General features: G+C 40.8%; 1 protein-coding gene and 1 long non-coding RNA gene across 9 annotated transcripts; one reads left to right on the plus strand and one right to left on the minus strand.

Moving 5' to 3' along the window:
- The first annotated feature begins 1,733 nt into the window (after nucleotides 1-1,733).
- LOC127306265 (MADS-box transcription factor 57) lies at nucleotides 1,734-7,822 on the plus strand. 2 transcript variants are annotated; one of them, XM_071822836.1, is made up of 8 exons: nucleotides 1,734-2,147; nucleotides 3,749-3,827; nucleotides 6,464-6,525; nucleotides 6,867-6,966; nucleotides 7,051-7,092; nucleotides 7,202-7,285; nucleotides 7,370-7,512; nucleotides 7,600-7,822. In XM_071822836.1, exons 1-8 carry the CDS (start codon nucleotides 1,966-1,968, stop codon nucleotides 7,616-7,618), a joined length of 711 nt encoding a protein of 236 aa, XP_071678937.1. In that variant the 5' UTR covers nucleotides 1,734-1,965; the 3' UTR covers nucleotides 7,619-7,822. The 2 variants fall into 2 exon arrangements, with proteins under 2 accessions (XP_071678937.1, XP_051192841.1); XM_051336881.2 differs by having other exon boundaries at nucleotides 7,603-7,822.
- LOC127306268 (uncharacterized) lies at nucleotides 4,527-10,323 on the minus strand. Of its 7 annotated transcripts, none has more exons than XR_011747580.1 (5): nucleotides 9,991-10,323; nucleotides 8,831-8,938; nucleotides 6,291-6,547; nucleotides 5,086-5,415; nucleotides 4,527-4,988 (listed from the first exon to the last, which is right to left on the minus strand). It is a non-coding gene; the product is annotated as an uncharacterized lncRNA (long non-coding RNA). The 7 variants fall into 7 exon arrangements; XR_011747579.1 differs by having other exon boundaries at nucleotides 4,527-4,982; nucleotides 5,086-5,159; nucleotides 5,266-6,547; nucleotides 9,991-10,321; XR_011747581.1 differs by having other exon boundaries at nucleotides 4,527-4,926; nucleotides 5,086-5,159; nucleotides 5,266-6,547; nucleotides 9,991-10,320.
- Nucleotides 10,324-24,956: the final 14,633 nt, after the last annotated feature.

Consider the following 24,956-nt stretch of genomic DNA (forward strand, 5'->3'; position numbering starts at 1 on the left):
ATCCAGACTCCAAGGCATCCGGCACACTGCTCCACTTGTTAGAAATAGGACCACGTAAGGATCCAATGAATAACCAAGGGTAAAACTTGCAAGAAAGATTAATTTTTTGGTTTGTTAAATACAAAATCATTGTGCACATTCCAAATGGCCCAAATAATAGCATAAACTTATACTTGAGTCTGAATTAAAAAGAATTTTGGCACTGCCACTTAAACTAATTTCCCAAAAGTTTTGTAACATTAGTAGTAGGTGAGAAAGCTAAACGCCATATCTACTATATGGCATATTATTTCTGCAATAGGACAGCCAAATTTCCAAATGTATCATCCAACACACATGTCTTGCTACCTTGCCAATTTCTTTTCGCAAGATTGTCTTTGATGAGAATAACTTTACGATATATCAACGACATACAGATTTTTCTTTAAAAGAACCTTAATTTCCAAATGTATTTCCGGAGGTAGTTGGTGTGATCCTCTAAAATATTTAGATGCATTAATTGATTTTTTTGGTGAAACTACCTGAATTCGTTAGACTCCAAACGAAAGTATCCATTTCGTCACACAGCTGTACATGCATCAATCTTTTAACCAGGTCCATCCATTACGCTTATTTGTTACTTTTTAGTGCTCTCCGGAATGTGATGGTTTAGGGGTATGTTGGCAATCATGCTATCCACAGAAACCATTTCCGTAATCTTTGTTGTATAACGAGGGGTGTCGCTTGATTAAACGTGCATTTCCTAGCCAACTATCCTCCCAAAACCTCGCACTCATGTCAATCCCTAGCTTAAAGGATCACATAGTAAAAAAATCTTCTTTAACCTTCATTAAGTCTTTCCATAATGGCTTTTACGTGAATTGTAACAAAGTTTTCGACCGTAAATACTTGTTATGAATTAATTCTTGCAAAAATTCTTATTCATTAAAAAATTTAAACAACCATTTGCTGAGTAAACATTTATTTTTCTAACTCTAGTACTTTGATGCCTAGCCTACTCGATCTTTCGGTCAACAAACGATATTCTACTTAGTAGTTAGTCTATACTTTCTTTTGTTGCCATCACTTGCCATAAAAATCTTTATTGGTAAAAATATAATCTCTTTCTTACTCCTTTAGGTATTCAATAAAAGATAGCATGAACATTATTGGTAGGCTAGATAAAACTAATTATTAAATATGGTCTCCATAGGTTAATAATTTACCAATCGAACCCCTCAATTGTTTCTCGAAACGATTCTCTGTAGGTTTCCATTTTCTAATTTTTGGCTTTCGATAATGAATTGGGATTCCTAAGTACTTAAAAGGAAATACCTAGATCCACACCCAAAAAGGAGTCTATGTTGCTCTTCAACTGCCTTAGCTTGGCCAAAGTAAAAGATTTCTCTCCTGTGAAAGATAATTTTTGAACCCCGATAGTTGTTCAAAAATGCATAAGATGACATTCATATTTAGAGATTTTCTAAATCATGTTTCATGAATATAATTGTGTCATCTATGTATTATAAGTCATTATGTACTGATGGTCAAACTAAATATATTTTCCTTAAAACTCACTTTTAGAAGCAGAGAGATTGTACATCTAGGATTTGAGTATGTGGCAACTACCTTTGGAGTTGTCCCCCTTGTTGGTTGCCTTTATGTTCACGGCACAAATTAAGGTAACCGGGCGGACCCAATGGGAAGGGCTAACTAGGCATAGAGAAGGACTACAAATTCAGCCACTTGCACCCATTCGTGCATAAAACCTAATCAGCACCTTCACCTTCTTCTCCATGGGCACAGCTAGCTAGACGAATATTGGAAGCTTTAGTTTCTCCCATTAGATCATCCCTTCAACGTCTTCTTCTTCTACTTCTTCTTAGTTCCCCTTCTACGGTTCTGCCAGCTGCATCTTCTTCCTTCTTGGCGGTGTTCCCTACCTTGAGCTAGGTTTTGTGATCTACTGTTAGATCTGAGAGAAAGATGGGGAGGGGGAAGATAGTGATAAGGAGGATCGACAACTCGACGAACAGACAGGTGACGTTCTCGAAGCGGCGGGGCGGGCTGCTCAAGAAGGCCAAAGAGCTCTCCATCCTCTGTGACGCCGAGGTCGGACTCGTCGTCTTCTCCAGCACCGGCAGGCTATACGAGTTCTGCAGCACCAAGTAATTAATTCGCTTTGAGTATATATATCTTATATTATATGTGGTATGCGGAAGTAACTGTGGATCTCTGATTGCTTTGGTTAAAAGGTTGTTTGCTTGCTGGTTTGACATGTGCTAGCTCCGAGTCCCTTCTTTCTTCTTCTCGCTAGTTTTTCTTCTTCTTTGGGATTTTGTGCTTCTACCTAGCTAACTATGTAATATATGTGTATACAGATCAGTTGAAGGGGATCTATCTCTTTCTGACAGATTTTCTTTAAAATGAATAAACGGATTTGTAGAATAGTTGGCTGGAATTTGCTTAAGATTAGTTAATGTGCTCGAACTACCTCTTCTTATTTCGGTCCAACAGAGTGTGATCTCAGTAGAGCTTCATTAGATCTGCGGGATGAAGGCGGCACATTTGAAAGTTGCCACAGTTGACTCATATCTAAGACCAAAATTGGCAGAGCAAAGAGCATGCGGCCTTGCCGAAGAAGTTAGGTTGGAAGGCCAAGCCGCCGATCCAAGGCCGGTGGCTTCTTATGAGGGGTTAGGGTTAAAGTAACCTACGGGTGGGTCGGAAGGTCACAAATCTTGAGATACACTTGTACCCGCATGACTTACTAGTAGGGCGAGTGGTGATGGCGGTGCGATAGAGCAACCGGCCACATGCCCACAACGTGGCTGACATACACCTTATGAAGGACCAATTGACCGACAAGTATGAGGATGCATGGTGGCAACACTGATGGAGATTGTAGCGACCATGACTCGATAGGCAGCGGCGGATCTAGAGGTGGTAGCCACCGGAGATGGGGATGAGTCAAACAATGATGAGGAAATGGTGCGAGAGATTTCCTATGGTTGGTGACTACATGCGTGCAAGGAGAAGGCGTGCGTGTGCGAGGTGTGTGAGTGGAGGGAGAGAGGGGGTGGGGTGAGGGGTCCATTTTCAAAATTGGTTGCCCGAACATGTGCACTAGATGTTTTTTGGGGGATTTTTTCTGTTAGCAAAAGTTATCGCAAAGAATATGTAATTTCTCGTGCACTTTTGACAAGATATCATTATATTTATCATTATGTACTTAGTGTTAGAATAGGAAATGAATGTGGATTTATTATTTACTAACCAATTTAACAATTATTTTTGATTAATCAGTGGAATTTTCTTTCTTGGATTAGTTAATAGGATATTCTCATCTAATGAATTGCTTATATGTAGTACTTTATCTCAACAAACTCGGTAAGCAGATTCAAATAAGTCGGGTATGTTAATTTGCGACCTTAGTAGCTTGAACATAATTGTAGAAATAGGAAGGTCTCTCCGGCTTTCCATCAAAATGATGCTCACAAATCGCAAGTTCTGAACAGTCCAGCTAATGAAAATAATGACAAAATATATTTAGACATCTTATAAAACATGCATATGCATGCACACCGAACTAGCCACCAAATTTACCATAATCAATTTAAAGTACTCTTAGTTCCACCGGCATTCCGGCAGGTTTGGTAATTAAAGTTGCATGAAGTATGTTCGGAACATAAGTTACTGTGTACGTGGCGGCAATTCAGAAAAGGGATACACTGACCGGTCATTTTTATTTTGCATGTTTGTTTGGCAGCATGAAATCTGTGATAGACCGGTATACCAAGGCAAAAGAGGAGCAGCCAGCTGGCTTGGACGTAACTTCACAAACTAAGGTATGCGTATTTAAAAGTAATGCACGTGACGTGTTGGTCTGACTAACATCTAACCTTGCAGTGTTCAGGGTTACTAACTGTCTTCTGTAACTAAGCTGTTATCTGGTTAGCTTAGCTGGTATATTGCGGTACATCTCATGCATGCATGCACCATGCATAATTTGTGTGCTGTTTAAAGCAGTGACAAGGCCAGAGGGCTTTATATATAAAGCCGGGCCATGTGGCCTTCTGTTTGAAAAGAAAGGTGTCTCAGTAATTAAAAACTGACTAACCACTCGATGATCGTGTTTATGTGTTGTTTAGAGCTTTATTTATTTGTCTATACGCCCGACAGATCCTTTAAGAAAGATACTATTGTACGGTATAGATCAGTTACGAATCATATTGATAAAAATCAACACCCATAATGTCATATATGGTGTTAAGTCATAGGTTGTAGCATCAACATTTTGCAGCTGTAACCGATTGATAAACTACCACTTAGGGCATCACTGGGGTTGTTACTGCTACATGGACATAGGTTCTAGGCTTGTAGCCATTGTTGTTTCTGCATTCTATGTGGCCTGGTTAGTACCTGGAAGCCTCAAAAGACAAGTCGTATTAGAGATGCTGAACACCAGACATCACAAACTGATGTACTCCCTCGGTTCTATAATTTTTGTCGTGGTTTTAGTTCAAGAATTATGTACTACCTGTCCATAAAAAGATGTGCCGTGGACGGAGGAAGTAATATACATCAGCACTACCAGTTAGCCAGCATACGAGTTCACAAGGTTTTAAGAGCATACATCAAACCAAGAAAAGAGAACACAATAGTTGTATACTCTCTGACAAAGCAACAGAGGTCACTTTGTTGCTCACTTGCTGGTCCATCATATGATTTCTCAGGAATTCTGCTGGTGATCTCTTGTACAAAGACTACAACCAAACTGTTATTACAAGAAGCCCATAGAGCATGATCATATGGGCTTTTGACTAAGATTGAGGGCATATCCTTTGAGAGCTGGTACTTGATCATATGCCATATATGTAACTGTCATCAACTTGTAAACCTCCAGTCCATTTGCACACGTCCTCATGAAGCCACACTTCGGCCCCTCTGCATATCAGAACAGCCAATGACACACCGTCATGCTTGGGATAAGGGGTCAAAATCTGGACCTAGGGAGGCATATCACACCATATATTATTTACACAGTACATGAATAGATCAAAATGCTTGAACAGAAGTATTAAGATATTTTGGCTTCAAACATACATTGTGTTTGACGCAGCACCCCTTGTTGAAGAACTACAATTGTTGAAGTGTATCTCGCTACTCTCTAGCAACCCCTATAACACAAGTGCGTAACCAAAAGTTATCACACAGCACATGCTGAATCTGCTGGGTATCTTACCACAATATTTTTAGTGAATCCAATTGACCAGAAATTCATACCTGTTGTGGCAGCTTAGAAGTTCAGAATAGCTGTCAGATGTTCCTTTACATCACACACTAGAATGCTTGTAACTCAAATTACACTGTATGGGCAAAGATATTGTAAAGTGGTAGAGTGACACCCAGGATCCTTCGAAAAAATAATCGGATCTGGTATAAAGATTGGCAACTATCAAGAAACGATGATGAATAGTGATAACAATATTTGAAACAACCATCCAACAGCAAAAGCATGAAATTTTGTTTAGTGACTATTTTGCTATTTGGTATATGTTTAGTGACTATTTAGCTATTTGGTATATGTTTAGTGACTATTTTGCTATTTGGTATATGTCGAGGAAACGGCAGAATCATGAATGCACCGGTTTCATTATCCTATTTTGCGACATTACACTTCAAAGATGAAATTACACCAAAACATGAGCCAATGTCCGACACAGCTGATCTATTGTATGAACAGTACAGCCAGAAGATACCCAAAATACAATAACACATCACAATAACCACCAAAAAGAAAAAAAAAACTAAGCATCTCAATGTACCTTCAGGTGCATGCAATTCGCCCATCATGACCAACTTACTGATGGAATTACTTTTCTACCTGGACCTATTTAGGACCTGATTTTCGCTATAACATAGCAATGGGATATGACTCAAGATAGAAATCAGATTATCTTTGTTTCAGAGAAATCATGCACTCTTTAGCTGGACCACATGTACGTATAATAGGGCTCCCCTGAAGTAGTTAGGATTAATTTAAATGGATGCAGGAGACGACAAGATGCAGAGTGCGGGCTGGCAAGTGTGTGGTCACATGATGCCCTGTTCCGTAGTTGTTGGCAAAAGCACTCATCTGGGTAGAATTTTTCTACGACTATTATTACAGTACCAATATTGTTTTCAGCAAATTATGGGAATGTGAAACCCATTGTATAAATGGATAATGTAATTTAAAGCTGAATCTGTACTAACAAGGTGATCAGGGTCAATCTCTGGTTCATAACTCGAATCAAAGAAGGCTATACCTGTATGTACTTCAAGTAGATCAAACTGGCCTAATACCATGACAAACACATCTGGAGTTATTGGGTATTTATAGACTATCATCAACACATTATGCTGTTAATTTGCAGGTTAAGTTTGTGATATAAAATTTATAGTTCAAGGAAACTGACAGATCTTTCTGTTTTGCTGATAGCTCTGGCAAAGGGAGGCAGCAAGCTTGAGGCAGCAACTGCACAACTTGCAAGAAAGTCACAAGTATGATAATCTTCTATTGATTCTGCATTGAAAATGAACCACCATTAATGTCATAGGAATTAATTTTTACATAATTTGAAAATCACATGAAAAACTTTGTAAGAATTGCCCAAATAGAAGAGAATACTTTACCAGACAGGACACAACAAAAAAGCTGGAACACACTCAAGAGTAATCGCTGTTCCGAAATGGAGATTGAATGTGACTCTTGAGACCAAAAAATTAGCTGTTGTACTTCAACCCATGTTGGCAGAACAGGTTGTAGCACGTCCCATTTCATTAGGGAGTATATTTGAGTGTATTCACGAATTACTGGGAGCATATTGTTTGCATTGTTATAGGCAACTAATGGGAGAGGAGCTTTCTAGCCTAGGTGTCACAGACCTGCAGGGTTTAGAGAATCGGCTTGAAATGAGTCTACGCAGCATCAAAACAAGGAAGGTCATTACATGTGTTCTTCATTATCTGTAATTTAGTTTTCCTATTTGCTTCAGTCTAATGATGCAGTGCACATCTACCAAACAGGACCACCTTATGAGAAGTGAAATTGAAGAGTTACACAGGAAGGTTTGCCACTACAGTCTCTAATCAACGACCTAAAAAATTTCAAAGAAACTGGTAACAGAAAGTGTGTACTTTGTGCTAACATTCCAATTTTAAACTAACTATGCAACAGGGAAGTTTAATCCACCAGGAAAACGTGGAACTCTGTCGAAGTTTGAACATCATGTCACAACAGAAAATGGAACTGTCTAGACAGGTTTATTTCACGACCTTTTCTCAGAAGCTTGAACAAATGATGGCACATTTTAGAAACAAGTGAAACTAACGACTTAAATTTCAGCTTCAGAGCTGTCAAGCGGCAAATAAAAGCTCTAGCACTCCCTACAGCTTTTTACAAGCTGCTAATATTCCTGCTGATGTTGAACCAAGTCAATCACAACAAAAGGAACATGGGCACAACAAAACAGGAGTTCCTGAATTGGGGTAAATGTTCTTTTCTAGAATCCAACCATTGCAATATTTCAAGAAGTGTACAAAAGCTTAATCAAGAGCCTATGCTTTCAAATGTAGCAGACTTCAACTGACGTAAGGCAATCTGGTACGGGCTGGACAATATCGTGGTAGTCCACATTGGTACATTTCCAAAACAAGATGCTCTATTCTATTGTACAGACTACAAACAGGACATGTTACGCTATCAGAGTCCCTACTGTATTGGCTCATGCATCTTAATTGTTGTTGTAATGATACTAGTTGTAAGACCATTAGCACGAAAGGTGATTTTGTGCTCAAACGGTATTTTGCACATTCTAGCAATAAGAGGTGTGAGAACGTAGCAGGGATTGTTACTTTGTTACACATAGTTAGTGGGTATACCATGCTGGCTGTCAAGTGATATGTCTACCAGATCGACAGTCAACCGCCCCTTGCTTACTGAAGTTTTACTACGGTTATACGTGGTTACACACAAAAGAAAAAGGTATATTTTACATTGCTAAGCTTATCGCATGCATATTAATGTATATAGGTTATTCAAACACAAAATACCCGATGCCCCGGTAAGGACAAGTTAACACCATGCCATTTTGATTTAATGCCCATTGATTCCACCCTACATGTCCCACCAAACAAACAGCCTTGAGAACATTATCCTATTCTAATCAAGGGTGTCCTAAATCCGGATGTCATTCTAGTTCAAACCAAGTAGTCAAGTGCAGATCATTATTGTCGTACAATCAAAGAAATTAAGGCAGATCATTGCTTGGAAGGTTCCGCTTGGTGGCAGCTATCGCGGTTGCTGTTAATAGAGTTGCTGACGCTTCCAATTATCAATGTTCATAACTTTTTGAGACACTGGGGTAAATCTGGAGTACTTAACAGAAGTACATGGACCAAACTGCATTTCAGAGACAAACACCAGAGTGCTTATAAACTCCTAAAAACATGGATCATGATAAGCCTCTGTTCCCATATGACATTAGGGTTGTTATGTAGTTCTTAATAGTTATGCTGGTTAATAGTCCAAGTTGGTGCTGGCAAGTTCAGATCTACAATCATGGACCAATATGATAACCAGGGGCTACTTCCTACACGCAGGGATAAATAAGGATATGCTCCACCAAGGTGTATTACAGCACTGAATATGTCTCCAGAGGAGAATTAGTTTAACAAGATTCCCGCCAATACTCAATAATACATGCCAAAGATGGCCAGTTGCAGAACAATAGCTTTGTGCTGTGATGAAAACCGCTGAAGTAATACATGCTGAGATGAAGAATTATAACATGTTCTGGTGTCTTACTTGCGCCTTTCCCTCAAGCGATGTCTGCTTCGGTGTCTTACTTGCGACTTCCCGGCAAGTAATGCAGTTACTACCTCATGCTTGGTGCCGCCGCGTGCAATTCTGGGCCTAGCAAAGGACCATCAACGTCAGAACATTCGGTAACCGAAGTCAACTGACTGATGTACAGTGAGAAATGGGGAAACCAACATGTAACATAGCATCGCTGGTACCAGAAATAACAAAAAGGAAAACAGGGAAACTGCTACAACAGAGAAAATTCTGCTAAGTACTTTCCCCGTTAATTGTAGGATAAAGCTTTTTCAGGTTATGCCAATGAAGATCCTAAGGCGGACCTGATAACCTATAACGCGCTCTGCGACATGTTCAGGCAGAAGGGAGTGTCAAAAGAATTTGTGTTATTGAAGCTTTTACGGCGGTCGCCAACGTCTGAACATTCAGTAACCAACAGACTGATGTACAGCGAGAAATGGGGAATCAAACATGTAACATAGCATCGCTGGTTACCAGAAACAACAAAAAGGGAAACAGGGAAACTGAAAATGCTACTCCTCTGAACCAAATTAGCTGCTGCAGGTTCACTGAATCTAGACAGATTTCAGGCAACATTTTGCCTGAATCCGCGGCAAGTAATTTGGATTGTAGGGAGTGATAAGTACTTCCTCTGTTCCTAAATACAAGCGGTTTTGGCAGCTCAACATCTTATATCTAGTATCGAAGGGAGTACCGGAGTAGAATGCAATAAGAATAAGGGCACGAGCTACAGAGCTGCTTATGGTAAAACTGACAATGGGGATATAATTTAGCGTTTCCTCAGAGTTTAGTCTCTGTAGCATAATACCACAGCGCAACCTACTACCTACCATTTGGATATTTGGACGGCGAATGGAATCCGCATTGCAGCCTTCATCTAAGCATCTACAGGAATCTGTCAAATCTGCTATGTACGGTACGTGGCTAGAACAACCCGCGGTCAAATCCGTCACTTCCAAGCCCGAACCTTAGGGAAGAAAATCCACGCCAAACGCAGCAGGAAACTGAACCCCAGATCTACCATCACCACCGCAACGCAAGCACTTATATAACAGAGAAGCCTAATCGAGCTGAAGCGAGATCTAGCAGCAGCAGAAGAAGAATAAGAGTAGGTGCCAAGAAGCTACCTCGAATCCTCCGGGAGCTCCAGGCAACCACCCGGAGCCAATGGCGGCCTGCGTCCGAGCTGTGATGGTGTGGCGGGTGACGCTGGCCGGGTATTTAAAGGCTAGGCTTCGAAGTGTCTGGAAGGATCGGGATCGGTCTAGAACCCTCGCAAGTGGAAGATAGAAAAATCCTTGGGACGCAGTGGAGAGGAGAGTTGGCTTTCGGCGATGGCGAGAGGGGGCGCGAACAACGGCTAGGCGAGAGATTTGGAGTTGATCGGGGTTTAATTAATCGCGGCGTACGGGGATGGTTAGCGGCCACGTGATTTAAAATGGAACAGGTGTCGGGGACCGGAGCGCGGAGGGACGGGCAAAAGGCTGCGTCGCCCAATGGGGATCGAGCTTTCTATATGCTTTGGTTCGGTTTCTGTGTTTAATAATAATCGATGGAACTCGCTAGAGTGGCGAAGGAACTTCGAAACTTCCAGAAACATGTGCTACTGCGGCGATTAAGACGCCGAATCATGAGTTAGAATGTCTCTTGTTCATGACTAATTCTAGATTTTTGCTAGTGTAAAAGGTATAAGAATGATCTTTTTTTAAAGTGGCTTCGTATTAATCAATAAGCAGAGTTTGGATTACAATTATTCAGTGTTGAATATATAAGCAAATTATCATATGATTTAATTCACATAAACAATTCATAAATCATGACTATAGAAACAACCAGTAAACTAAACAAGCAGAACAACAAAGTAGATGAACAAATAACATCTAGCCAAGAGAAAAATATCGTATCCACTCCAAACAGCAGAACTAGAAATTCTATGAAGATCTAAAACAAGAAGGGCAGAAACACATACGGTGCAGGGTTGGCCGCAGCGGCAACGCTGTTGGCGGCAGCAACAACAACATCGGTGTTGGCGCCCATGTTGAGGTTGCCAAAGAGGTCGTCGATGATCGGGAAGAAGTCGTCGTTTGGAAACTCGTTGTCGGATGATATCGTGTTGCCAGTAGTCGCGCGTAAGCGCTCCCCAAAAACCTGATTGCCCCTAACTTGTTCAGGTCTACAAGAGGCAGGGTTACAGAGGCCTACTGTCCCATAAGTCGGTGCACGCCGAAGGACGGGGTGAGGAAGACCAAGGCGGTGGCGCAATGATATTGAAAGAAGCGGTCGCATATGGTGTCGTACAGGTGGCTAGGGTTTGCGTCCAAGTTTATATAGTGCGATCAGGGAGATCGTGGGACGCAGCCCACGTCCGAGTAAGCCACGATCAAGAAAATCCGGCACAAAACGACTGCATAAGCTCGTCTCGACGAGATTCCCGCAACCTGTGACGCGTCGTGACGTGCGTGACGAGGCAGGGCGAGCGGTGGAGGAGGAGTGCTCTAGGGCTCTCTCTCTCTCTTCTTACTCACTTAAGAGGACTAGAACAACCCCCTTATATACCACTCTATCTCTCTCTCTCTCTCAATTAGCAATGTGGAAATCTCGCCATACCCACATGGGCAAAGATAATTTCAGAAATTTGTATTGAGCTATAGGCTAAGGCCCAAGGCCAAATCCCAACACCCCCCCCCCCCCCCCCCCCCCCCCACACACACACACACACACAAAGTCTCATTGGCACATTCAATACCATTAGTCCAAACATTGTTTTATATACCAGTGCATGGTGGAGTCTCGAACTTCCACTAAGAACTTATATTAAACTAGTTTGCAACTTGAATAGTGGACTATGCATTGAACTACAAGTTTTCTGCGAACTAGCTTCACACAAAGCCAAGACCGATATAGGGCTTCCGCGAGGCTTCCTCGTGGTGTGGAGATTAAACGTCATACTCCAAGGACTTTCATGGGTTTATTAGAGATCACTGAACTCTCAAAAATTGCGGCGTTTAACAACCATACTCATATAGGTGTATTCTTCAGAAGATATTCTGCATGACAACATCTTTACTTGAATAAGCCACTTAGAACACATTAAGATAAATATCAACTTGTCATGCAGATTAAGAGAGTATTACATCTTCACATAGAGATAATTCAGTGTAGGGATACTCCACGACCAGCTGACCAACAGCTTACCTCCTAGGATTTTACACAAACTGACTGAGTTTGCTTACAGCAAAAGAGATATCAGTCCTAGTGGCGCTGGCTAAATACATAAGCGAGCAAATGATTTTACTATATCTCAATTGATCTCTAGCAATTCTTTGGCTCTTTCAAGTTGGCACACCAGGATCATAAGGATTTAGAGAAGACTTGTAGTCGCTATACCCGAAATGACTCAATATCTTTTCCACATAGTACTGGGACTGAAGCAATGTAATCCCACTATAGTAATCATTGAGAAGCTTGATGTTTAATATTACATCAGCTACTCTTAAGTCCTTCATATCAAAGCAAGGAGATATGAACTCTTTGACCTCTTTAATAACAATAATGCTAGTCCCAAATATCAGGATGTCATCAACATATAGACAAAGGATAACTCCCTTGTCCCACCATAGCGATAGTATACACACTTGTCAGCTTCATTTACAGCAAAGCATTCAATGGTTAAGGTTATTTCAAACTTCTCGCGCCACTGCTTAGGTGCTTACTTAAGACCACACAAAGAGTTCAACAACTTACACACCTTTTCTTCCTGACCAGGTACGACAAATTCGTTGGGCTGCTCCATATAAATTTCCTCATCATGTTCTCCATTTAGGAAAGGTTGTCTTTATGTCTGTTTGACAAACTTGTTTTGTTAAACACAACATTGTTTCAAAAGTTCCAAATTTCCCAAACTAAGGCACAAACTCCCACTCGAATTCTAGCCTTATTTATTGGTTCAATCTCATTAAGCCAATTCCCAAACATATTGGTTACACTAGTATGTGATTGATTTGGAGAGGGTGAATCAGCCAGTTTGACTTGTACTTGGGATATAGTTTTGTTTGACAAAGGTATTTGCTATGCAGCAGCTCCTGCCACACCCCTTGTTCATTCAGCAGTTTAAATAGCCAGTTGTTGAGTAAACACTTATTCTTTATCTCAAGTACTTCAATGCCTAAAACTCCCTGATCCATAGGGCGACAACAGATAATATTCCACTTTCGGAGACGATACTTCTTTTTCAGGTTGTCACTTTGCCAAAAGAAATGTGACCTAAAGAAGTCCAATATTTTCCTAACACTTTTAGGAATCTCAAAGAAAGAGAGGACGAACATAGATAAGCTCGTTAGAACAAAGTTAATAGGGACTAGACAGTCTCCATGTGATTGCATCTTGCATATCCATCTCGCAATCTTCCACTCAAAGTGATCTTCAACTGGTTTCCATTCTTTACTAAGGAGCTTCCTATAATGTATAGGAATACCTAGGTATTTAAAAATAAGATTAGCAGTCGTACAACCAAATATACGCATGTATTCCTCCTTAACCTCTTTAGCCTTTCCAAAATAGAAAATCTCAGTGGCGTAGAAATTAATATTAAGACCCGAGAGTTGTTCAAAGATTTACAAAAATAATTTCATGTTTATAGCTTTCTGCAAGTCATGTTCCATGAAAAGAATAGTGTCATCAACATACTACAAAATTGAGAGTAGGAGGCCTCTAACTTGGTCATCCTCCTTAGCCGGGCCAATGATAATTTCCAGCATATCCACTACTATATTAAAAAGCATGGGTGAAAAGGGATCGCCTTAGCTCAAACCCTTTAAAGTCTGAAAGTAATGGCCAATATCATCATTAACTATGATACCCATACTTCCACCCTAAACAAACCTCGCAACCCACTCATACCACTAGGGTGGAGATCCTTTCATGCGAAGAGCTTGCTACAAAAAATATCATTTAACTTTATCATAAGCCTTCTCGAAATCAATTTTAAAAAGAATGTCATCCGTTTTCTTCCTGTGAATCTCATGGATCATGCATTATAACAACACCTTCTAAAATATTTCTACTTGGCATAAAATCTGATTGTGTTGGTTGAACCACATTTTCCGCAATACGAGTGGTCCGGTTAGTCCCAACCTTCGCAAAGATTTTGAAACTAACATTGAACCGACAAATGGGTTTGTATTAGTCAATGGAGCTAGCATCTTATTTTATAGGTAATAAACTGATGACTCCAAAATTAAGTTTGAACAACAGAAAATCCCCTAATTGTAGATGAACAAACAAAGCCATAAAATTAGTTTTAGTGACATCCCAAAATTTCTGATAGAACTCCGCCGGAAACCCATCCGGTCTCGGCACATTATTATGTTCCATCTAGGAGATGGCCTCAAATACCCCCTTCCCCGTAATGGTGTCTGTTAAAATGGAACTCTCTTCCGCAGGAAACTTAGGAATATCATTATCAAAATCCTCTACCATAGAAAAATTACTTGGGATCAGCGCTTCGAATAATCTCTTATAATATTCGATGATAAAGACTTTCAAGTTAGCCTCGCCAACTATAGTCCCTTCATCTTGTTCAAGCTGGAAGAACTTTTCTTCCTATGCTTCCCATTTGCTACCAAATGGAAATATTTTGTATTTTTTCCACCATCTTGCATATGCTTAACTTCCGCACGCTGAGGCCACTTAGTCTCTTCATCGCGTCTCAGATTAGCTAAACACTCATCTGCCTTCCTCTTGGTACCCCTCTTAGCCGCCGATAGGGGACATGCCTCAGATTTTGGATCGACTTCATTTATTAAGAGAAGAAGCCTCTCCTTCTTATAAACTCCACTCAGATTTTTTTGCCCAACCACGGAGAAAATGCCTAAGATGCCTAATCTTATCCTGCCATGTCTCCATTGGGAAACTTCCAGGAAGAACCGAATTCCACTCATGCTTTATCAAATCATAAAACCCTCCTGACATAGCTAAGAGAGTTCAAAGTAAACAAGAGAGTTCAAAATAGAAGTGAGATTTGTTCCCATGGTGAGCCGGGTCACCAAAATCTACTAGAAGTGGTGTATGGTCCGCCCTCGTTTCAGGTCATAGCACATACTGTTACTAGGGGACATGTTTTCTCCCATTCCACACTAGCTAGAACACAATCTAGCTTCTCATATGTGGGGATCTCTCGTGGTTGTTTATATTTAATGGATCTTTGAGAGTCTTGACTTAAGAGAGATTGTCTAGCCGGTAGACAATTCACTTGGGCTAATAGACAAGAGATCCCCACATATGAGAAGCTAGATTGTCTAGTATCCCAAGTGAATTGCCAGCCACCTACCCTAACGATATGCGCATCAACAGTTGTGTTTCCTCTATCGCCTCAATAATCACGGGTCCTTCCATCCATGAGGGCAGAGTTGAGCGGAAGCCCTCGTGCGCTGGAGCTTGTGGATCAACTCGATTCCATCCTAGCGGTGAGTGATGCATCTAAAATGCATATATGTTCTTTGTATTTTATTATCCCATATTCCATCATAATTTATTCATATATGTGTTTATAATCATGTTTTAGGATGATTTGGGGATTTTCCTGAAAGATCCCTTTTATTTGTATTATAACCATGCACACAGGAAAACCCTGATTTGCGTATTTTACTTTCACTTACCTTCCTGAACTCAAAAGGAGCATGGTATTTTATCTGCGGATGTTTTTATGTAAGAAGAAGAAAACCTGGAGCACCTGAATTTCACCTGGGCAAGCCAGAGGGAAGAAAGGGGGTCCATGGAGCATGGGGATACCCATGTGTGCCATGGGGCCCACTTTTTTCCCTCGTGGCTCCGATGCCATCGATATTTGTGCCCTTGGACCCGCCTTGACCTAAAAACACCTATATATATTGCCCGATTGCAATCACAAAGCACGACGCACCACGGAGAAAGAAACATGAAACATAGGGAATCCTGCGGAGATTGGAGGGGGAAACACCACTGTCTCATTTCAACAACCTCTCAAACAATAATTTATGCATCACTGATACGTCTCAAACGTATCTATAATTTCTTATGTTCCATGCTAGTTTTATGACAATACCTACATGTTTTATTCATACTTTATATCATTTTTATGCATTTTCCGGTACTAACCTATTAACAAGATGCCGAAGCGCCAGTTCCTGTTTTCTGCTGTTTTTGGTTTCAGAAATCCTACACAAGAAATATTCTCGGAATTGGACGAAACAAAAGCCCACGGCCCTATTTTCCACGGAGGATTCCAGAACATCGAAGAAGAGTCGGAGGCGGCCAGCAGGGGGGCCACCCCATAGGGCGGCGCGGCCTGGCCCCCTACCGCGCCAGGGTATGGGGAGCCCACCCCTGGCTCCCCCGACGTTGCCTCTTCGCCTATATATTCCTTCGTATCGGAAAACCCTAGTACCGAGAGCCAAAATACGAGAAAAGTTACTGAGACGCCGCCGCCGTCAATCCCATCTCGGGGGATTCTGAAGATCTCCTCCAGCACCCTGCCGGAGAGGGGAATCATCACCGGAGGGCTCTACATCACCATGCCCGCCTCCGGACTGATGCGTGAGTAGTTCATCCTTGGACTATGGGTCCATAGCAGTAGCTAGATGGTTGTCTTCTCCTATTGTGCCATCATGTTTAGATCTTGTGAGCTGCATATCATGATCAAGATCATCTATTTGCAATGCTACATGTTGTGTTTGTTGGGATCCGATGAATATGGAATACTATATCAAGTTGATTATCGATCTATCATATATGTGTTGTTTATGATCTTGCATGCTCTCCGTTGCTAGTAGAGGCTCTGGCCAAGTTGATACTTGTAACTCCAAGAGGGGGTATTTATGCTAGATAGTGGTTTCATGCCTCCATTGAATCTGGGACAGTGACAGAAAGTTCTAAGGTTGTGGATGTGCTGTTGCCACTAGGGATAAAACATCAATGCTTTGTCTAAGGATATTTGTATTGTTTACATTACGCATAGTACTTAATGCAATTGTCTGTTGTTTGCAACTTAATACTGGAAGGGGTGCAGATGCTAACCCGAAGGTGGACTTTTTAGGTATAGATGCATGCTGGATAGCGGTCTATGTTCTTTGTCGTAATGCCCTAAGTAAATCTCATAGTAGTCATCATGATATGTATGTGCATTGTTATGCCCTCTCTATTTATCAATTGCCCAAGTGTAATTTGTTCACCCAACATGTTATTTATCTTATTGGAGAGACACCACTAGTGAACTGTGGACCCCGGTCCATTCTTTTACATCTGAAATACAACCTACTGCAATCATTGTTCTCTTTTGTTCTTTGCAAGCAAACATCATTCTCCACACCATACGTTTAATCCTTTGTTTACAGCAAGCCGGTGAGATTGACAACCTCACTGTTAAGTTGGGGCAAAGTATCTTGATTGTGTTGTGCAGGTTCCACGTTGGCGCCGGAATCCCTGGTGTTGCGCCGCACTACACTCCTTCACCAACAACCTTCACGTGGCCTTCATCTCCTACTGGTTCGATAAACCTTGGTTTCTTACTGAGAGAAAACTTGCTGATGTACACATCACACCTTCCTCTTGGGGTTCCCAACGGACGTGTGCTTTACCGTCACAAGAAGCTACTTTCTGGCACCGTTGCAAGCCCTGTCACGCTCCAGCAGCTACTTTTCTGGCGCCGTTGCCGGGGAGATTAAGACACGCTGCAAGGGGAGTCTCTCACACCCAATCTCTTTACTTTGTTTATTGTCTTGCTTTATTTTATTTTCTGTCCTGTTTGCGTTCTTTATATCAAAAACACAAAAAAAAATTAGTTACTTGTTTTACTTTATTTAATTCGTTTTGCTTTATTTATTTTTATTATTGCTAAAATGAGTAATCCTGAAGTTGAAGTTTGTTCGTTTAAGCAACAAGGGGAGAAAGTTTTAAAGATGCTTGGTATAGAATTAGTGATGCTCATCAAATGTGCACTAAGAAACACTCCACTATTATCCTCCTTAGGAACTTTTATGTTGGTATCTCTAGCTGGCATAGATATGTTCTTGATACTCTTGCACGGGGTAATTTCCTAGGTACTCCTGCTTTAGAAGCTAGTTGCATTATTGAGAGTCTAGTCGGAATACCACCTGTTAATGAAGCTAAAATTGAAATCTCTCTTAAGGATGTCATGAAAAAGTTGGAGGCCATAGAGAAAAACCTTCCAAGTGTTGAAACTAAATTGGGAATATTACTTGATAATACTGATAAACTTGATAAATCCCTAGGGGGAATTAATGAAAGAATTGCTGTCTTAGAAACTTGTGCTATCCATGATAATCAAACCCATAGGATTGGTGAACTTGAAGAAGCTATGGGAACCTTGGGTTCAACTTTTTCTTCTCTTAAGTTTAAGGAGAAAGCTTATGTGGGTAAGGACCAAAAGTTCATGTATGTCCCTAAGATGCCAAAGCCAAAGAATCATTATGGGCTTAAAATTGATAAAACCCTTAGAAACCACTATGGGAAATTTAGATAATGGAGCATCTAAGATACCTATTGCGACAAGTTGTGTTTTTAAGGAAAATCATGATGTTGATGTTTCTTCTCTTGATGTTACTTGATTTTCACTTTCCGCGCCTAGCTGAAAGGCGTTAAAGAAAGCGCTTATGGGAGACAACCCATTGTTTTATTTGTGCAATTTGTGTTTTATATTTGAGTCAAGGTGCTTGTTACTACTGTATCAATACCTTTATATCTTTATTTTATTGCATTGTTGTGCCAAGTAAAGTCTTTGATAGAAAGTTGATACTTGATTTGGATTTCTGCGCAGAAACAGATTTCTATCTGTCACGGTTTCGCGTTTTTTCTCTCTGTACATAATTCGTAAAATCTTGAAAAAATTCATGAGTAATCCTCAGATATGTACGCAACTTTCATTCAATTTGAGCTTCTTCATCTGAGCATGTTAAGTGCCTCGAAAAAGGTCGTCTTTACGGATTGTTCTGTTTTGACAGATTCTGCCTTTTATTTCGCATTGCCTCTTTTACTGTGTTTGAGTGGATTTCTTTGCTCCATTAAATTTCAGTAGCCTTGGGTAATGTCCAGAAGTGTTGGGAATGATTGTGTCCTTGCTGAACATGTGAATTTTTGATTATGCACTAACCCTCTAATGAGATTGTTTTGAGTTTGGTGTGAAGGAAGTTTTCAAGGATCAAGAGAGGAGGATGATATAATATGATCAAGAAGAGTGAAAAGTCTAAACTTGGGGATGCCCCCGTGTTTCATCCCTGCATATTTCAAGAAGACTCAAGCATCTAAGCTTGGGGATGTCCAAGGCATCCTCTTCTTCATCAACAACTTATCAGGTAACCTCTAGTGAAACTATATTTTTATTCGGTCACATCTTATGTGCTTTACTTGGAGCGTCTGTGAGATTTTATTTTTGTTTGTGTTTGAATAAAATTGGATCCTAGCAATCCTTGTGTGGGAAAGAGACACGCTCTGCTTTTTCATATGAACACTGGTGTTCTTCGTTTTACTTTTAATGTTCATGGCGGAAATTGGAAGCTACTGCATTTATTGCTATTTGGTTGGAAACAGAAAATGCTTCATGTGGTACTTGGTATATTGTCTTGAATAATTTGATACTTGGCAATTGTTTTGAGCTCTCAAGTAGATCATGTTTAAGCTCTTGCATCATGTAGTTTAAACCTATTAGTGGAGAACTACCGTAGAGCTTATTGAAATTTGGTTTGCATGATTGGTCTCTCTAAGGTCAAAATATTTTCTGGTAAAAGTGTTTGAACAACAAGGAAGACAGTGTAGAGTCTTATAATGCTTGCAATATGTTCTTATTTAAGTTTTGCTGTACCGGTTCATACTTGTGTTTGCTTCAAACAACCTTGCTAGCCAAAGCCTTGTACTGAGAGTGAATGCTTCTCGTGCATCCAAAACCTTGAGCCAAAAACTATGCCATGTGTGTCCACCATAACTACCTACTATGTGGTATTTTTCTGCCATTCCAAGTAAATTGCTTGCGTGCTACCTTTAAAACCTTTCAAAAATTCATTCCTTGTTTTTGCAATACATAGCTCATGGGAAAGTAGCCTAAAAAACTATTGTGGTAAGGAATATGTCGCTTGTGTATCTTAGTCCTTATAAGTTGCTTGTTGATCGGTAACCATGTTATCTGGGGACGCCATCAACCTGTCACACCTTTGTTGAATATCATGTGAGTTGCTATGCATGTTCGTCTTGTCTGAAGTAAGGGAGATTTTCCATGAGTTGAAATGGTTTGAGTATGCATATTGTTAGAGAAGAACATTGAGCCGCCAACCAAAGCCATGTATCATGGTGGAAGTTTCAGCTTGGACATTAATCCTCGAATCTCTTATGAGAATATTATCTGTTGTTGAATGCTTAAAGCATAAAAGAGGAGTCCACTATCTGTTTTCTATGTTGTCCCGGTATGGATGTCCTCAAGTTGAGATCTATCAAAATCGAGAAATCAAATGCGATTTATCTCCTTGGACCTTTGTACAGGTGGCATAGAGGTACCCCTTTGTGACACTTGGTTGAAACATATGTAATGCGATGATAATCCATGGACATCTGAGCTAATTAGGACAAGGTGCGGGCACTATCAGTATTCGATGCATGAGGCTTGCAACTTATAGGAAGTTTTATACATAACCCATATGAATTATTACTACCGTTGACACAATTGTTTCCATGCTTTCAAAATAAAAAGCTCTAGCACATGAGTAATCCCTGCTTCCCTCTGCGAATGGCCTTTCTTTTACTTTATGTTGAGTCAGTTTACCTACTTCCTTCTATCTTAGAAGCAAACACGTGTGTCAACTGTGTGCATTGATTCATACTTGCTTACTTGCACTCATCATATTACTTTGTGTTGACAATTATCCATGAGATATACATGTTGAAAGTTGAAAGCAACCGCTGAAACTTAAATCTTCCTTTGTGTTGCTTCAAAACCTTCTATTAAGAATCTATTGCTTTATGAGTTAACTCTTATGCAAGACTTTTTGATGCTTGTCTTGAAAGTACTATTCATGAAAAGTCTTTGCTATATGATTAAGTTGTTTAGTCATTATCTATTTGTTAACAAACTATAGACCATTGCTTTGAGTCACTTCATTCATCTCATATGCTTTACAATAGTATTGATCAAGATCATGTTGGTAGCATGTCACTTCAGAAATTATTCTTTTATCGTTTACCTACTCGAGGGCGAGTAGGAACTAAGATTGGGGATGCTTGATATGTCTCAAACGTATCTATAATTTCTTATGTTCCATGCTAGTTTTATGACAATACCTACATATTTTATTCACTTTATATCATTTTTATGCATTTTCCGGTACTAACCTATTAACAAGATGCCGAAGCGCCAGTTCCTGTTTTCTGCTGTTTTTGGTTTCAGAAATCCTACACAGGAAATATTCTCGGAATTGGACGAAACAAAAGCCCACGGCCCTATTTTCCACGGAGGATTCCAGAACATCGAAGAAGAGCCGGAGGCGGCCAGCAGGGGGGCCACCCCATAGGGCGGCGTGGCCTGGCCCTCTGCCGCGCCAGGGTATGGGAAGCCCACCCCCTGGCTCCCCCGACGGTGCCTCTTCGCCTATATATTCCTTCGTATCAGAAAACCCTAGTACTAGAGCCAAAATACGACAAAAGTTACTGAGACGCCGCCGCTATCAATCCCATCTCGGGGGATTCTGAAGATCTCTTCCAGCACCCTGCCGGAGAGGGGAATCATCACCGGAGGGCTCTACATCACCATGCCCGCCTCCGGACTGATGCGTGAGTAGTTCATCCTTGGACTATGGGTCCATAGCAGTAGCTAGATGGTTGTCTTCTCCTATTGTGCCATCATGTTTAGATCTTATGAGCTGCCTATTATGATCAAGATCATCTATTTGTAATGCTACATGTTGTGTTTGTTGGGATCCGATGAATATGGAATACTATGTCAAGTTGATTATCGATCTATCATATATGTGTTGTTTATGATCTTGCATGCTCTCCGTTGCTAGTAGAGGCTCTGGCCAAGTTGATACTTGTAACTCCAAGAGGGGGTATTTATGCTAGATAGTGGGTTCATGCCTCCATTGAATCTGGGACAGTGATAGAAAGTTCTAAGGTTGTGGATGTGCTGTTGCCACTAGGGATAAAACATCAATGCTTTGTCTAAGGATATTTGTATTGTTTACATTACGCACATTACTTAATGCAATTGTCTGTTGTTTGCAACTTAATACTGGAAGGGGTGCGGATGCTAACCCGAAGGTGGACTTTTTAGGCATAGATGCATGCTGGATAGCGGTCTATGTTCTTTGTCGTAATGCCCTAAGTAAATCTCATAGTAGTCATCATGATATGTATGTGCATTGTTATGCCCTCTCTATTTGTTAATTGCCCAACTGTAATTTGTTCACCCAACATGTTATTTATCTTATTGGAGAGACACCACTAGTGAACTGTGGACCCCGGTCCATTCTTTTACATCTGAAATACAACCTACTGCAATCATTGTTCTCTGTTGTTCTTTGCAAGCAAACATCATTCTCCACACCATACGTTTAATCCTTTGTTTACAGCAAGCCGGTGAGATTGACAACCTCACTGTTAAGTTGGGGCAAAGTATATTGATTGTGTTATGCAGGTTCCACGTTGGTGATGACCCACAAGTATAGGGGGTGTATCGTAGTATCTTCGATAAGAAAGAGTGTCGAACCCAACGAGGAGCAGAAGGTGTTGACAAGCAGTTTCGATGAAGGATTCACTGTAAATGCTCACAGACAAGTATTCAGGGGGTTTTGATGTAACAGATGAATAAAGTGCGAGTAAGTAAAGTGCGAGAGTATCAATTGCATCGAGTGGCCCAATCCTTTTTAGCACAAAGGACAAGCCGGTTTGTTTACTTATAATGACCAAACGTTCTCGAGGACACACGGGATTTTAGTCTAGTGCTTTCGCTACATACGGCTAATTAATCTTCATTGTTTTGATAAGTGTTGTGTGGGTGAACCTGTGCTAATGTACTGCCCTTCCTAGGACTAATACATACTTGTGATTATACCCCTTGCAAGCATCCGCAACTACAAGAAAGTAATTAAGAATAAATCTAACCACAGCCTTAAACTCTGAGATCCTGCTATCCCTCCTGCATCGATATACCAACGGGGGCTTAGGTTTCTGTCACTCCGGCAACCCCGCAATTGGCAAACGAGTACAAGATGCATTCCCCTAGGCCCATAAAGGTGAAGTGTCGTGTAGTCGACGTTCACACGACACCACTAGAAGAATAACACCACAACTTAAATATCATAACATTGAATATTACTCAACCATACTTCACTACTAACATTTAGACTTCACCCATGTCCTCAAGAACTAAACGAACTACTCACGAGACATCATATGGAACATGATCAGAGGTGATATGATGACAAATAACAATCTGAACATAAACCTTGGTTCAACGGTTTCACTCAATAGCATCAATAACAAGTAGAAATCAATACCGGGAGAGTTTCCCCTATCAAACAATCAAGATCAAACCCAAATTGCTATGTCGGTGACGATGTCCAGCGGTGGAGACGGCGGTGATGATGGTGAAGATGATGATGATGGTGATGGAGATGATGTCCAACTTGATGGCGGTGACGATGGCATCGATTTCCCCCTCCCGGAGGGAATTTCCCCGGCGGATCTCAGCCCGCCGGAGAGCTCTTTTCTCTCTGGTGTTCTCCGCCCCGCAGAGGCGGCTGTAACTCTTCGCGAGGTACCCTCTGTGGCTTAGGTCTTCGGGACGAAGGATTTCGCGAAGAAAAGGAGGCGAGAGGGGCTGTGGGCCCCCCTCCTCACTGGGCGGCGCGGCCAGGCCATGGGCCGCGCCGGCCTATGGTCTGGCTTCCTTCGTCATCTGGAAAAATAGGATTTTTGGTATAATTTCCATCAGCTGTTGATCTTCCGAAATATTGCATTCTGACGGTGCTTTTTCCAGCAGAATCCTGGCTCCGGTGCTCGATCCTCCAATAATCATGAAACATGCAAAATAGATGAAATAGCATAAGTATTATGTCCAAATATGAAATATATCAATGAATAACAGCAAATTATGATATAAAATAGTGATGCAAATTGGACGTATCAACTCCCCCCAAGCTTAGACTTCGCTTGTCCCCAAGCGAAACTGAACTCGGTAAACAGGACCACATGTTTATGGAGTGAAGAGTCGATAAATAAAATACGGACAAGAAGCATCATATTCATTCACACAGGATATTCTAGTAAACAACTTCCTCATATAACTCAACTTGAAACAAGTATAAGGTAATCACAAATAAAGGTGCATAAGAAATCATAGTTGGTGATGGCAAACTTCGTTCTTGGTCAGAGAACAATTAACAGGTTATATTTATCTATCGAGCATCGCTCTCATGTTAAAGTTTATATGGCACAACTTGCATACTCAATCATAATAGTCTCCTCATGATCATTGATAACTTGCAAAGCTATATTCATTCAGATAAAACTTGTACATAAACAAGGAAAAATAAAAGACATGATGTAGTAAATCACAGTATAATGGTTTGATCACAACTACTCAAATGCTTGCTTGAGATGGAGGGAAATAGGTTTACTGACTCAACATAAAGTAAAAGACAGGCCCTTCGCAGAGGGAAGCAGGGATTAAATCATGTGCTAGAGCTTTTTCAGTTTTGAAATCATATAAAGAGAATAAAAGTAATATTTTGAGAGGTGTTTGTTGTTGTCAACGACTGGTAGCGGGTACTCTAACCCCCTTGCCAGACAAACCTTCAAAGAGCGGCTCCCATTTTATTTTTATTTTGTGTGGCACTCCTTCCAACCTTTCTTTCACAAACCATGGCTAACCGAATCATCGGGTGCCTGCCAACAATCTCATACCATGAAGGAGTGCCTTTTTATTTTAGTTTTATTATGATGACACTCCCCCCAACCTTTGCTTACACAAGCCATGGCTAACCGAATCCTTCGGGTGCCGTCCATCAATCACATACCATGGAGGAGTGTCTATTTAGTTTAATTAATTCGGGACTGG

This window comes from Lolium perenne, chromosome 6 (genome assembly GCF_019359855.2).
Source record: "Lolium perenne isolate Kyuss_39 chromosome 6, Kyuss_2.0, whole genome shotgun sequence".
Classification (NCBI taxonomy): domain Eukaryota; kingdom Viridiplantae; phylum Streptophyta; class Magnoliopsida; order Poales; family Poaceae; genus Lolium; species Lolium perenne.

What these genes read in the sequence shown, in the direction of transcription:
- LOC127306265 (XM_071822836.1), top strand. Translation starts at nt 1,966, where the DNA reads ATGGGGAGGGGGAAGATAGTGATAAGGAGGATCGACAACTCGACGAAC. An exon ending in AACTTGCAAGAAAGTCACAA is followed by an intron (nt 6,526 to 6,866) that starts GTATGATAATCT and finishes GCATTGTTATAG; the next exon opens with GCAACTAATGGGAGAGGAGC. An exon ending in AAATGGAACTGTCTAGACAG is followed by an intron (nt 7,286 to 7,369) that starts GTTTATTTCACG and finishes CTTAAATTTCAG; the next exon opens with CTTCAGAGCTGTCAAGCGGC.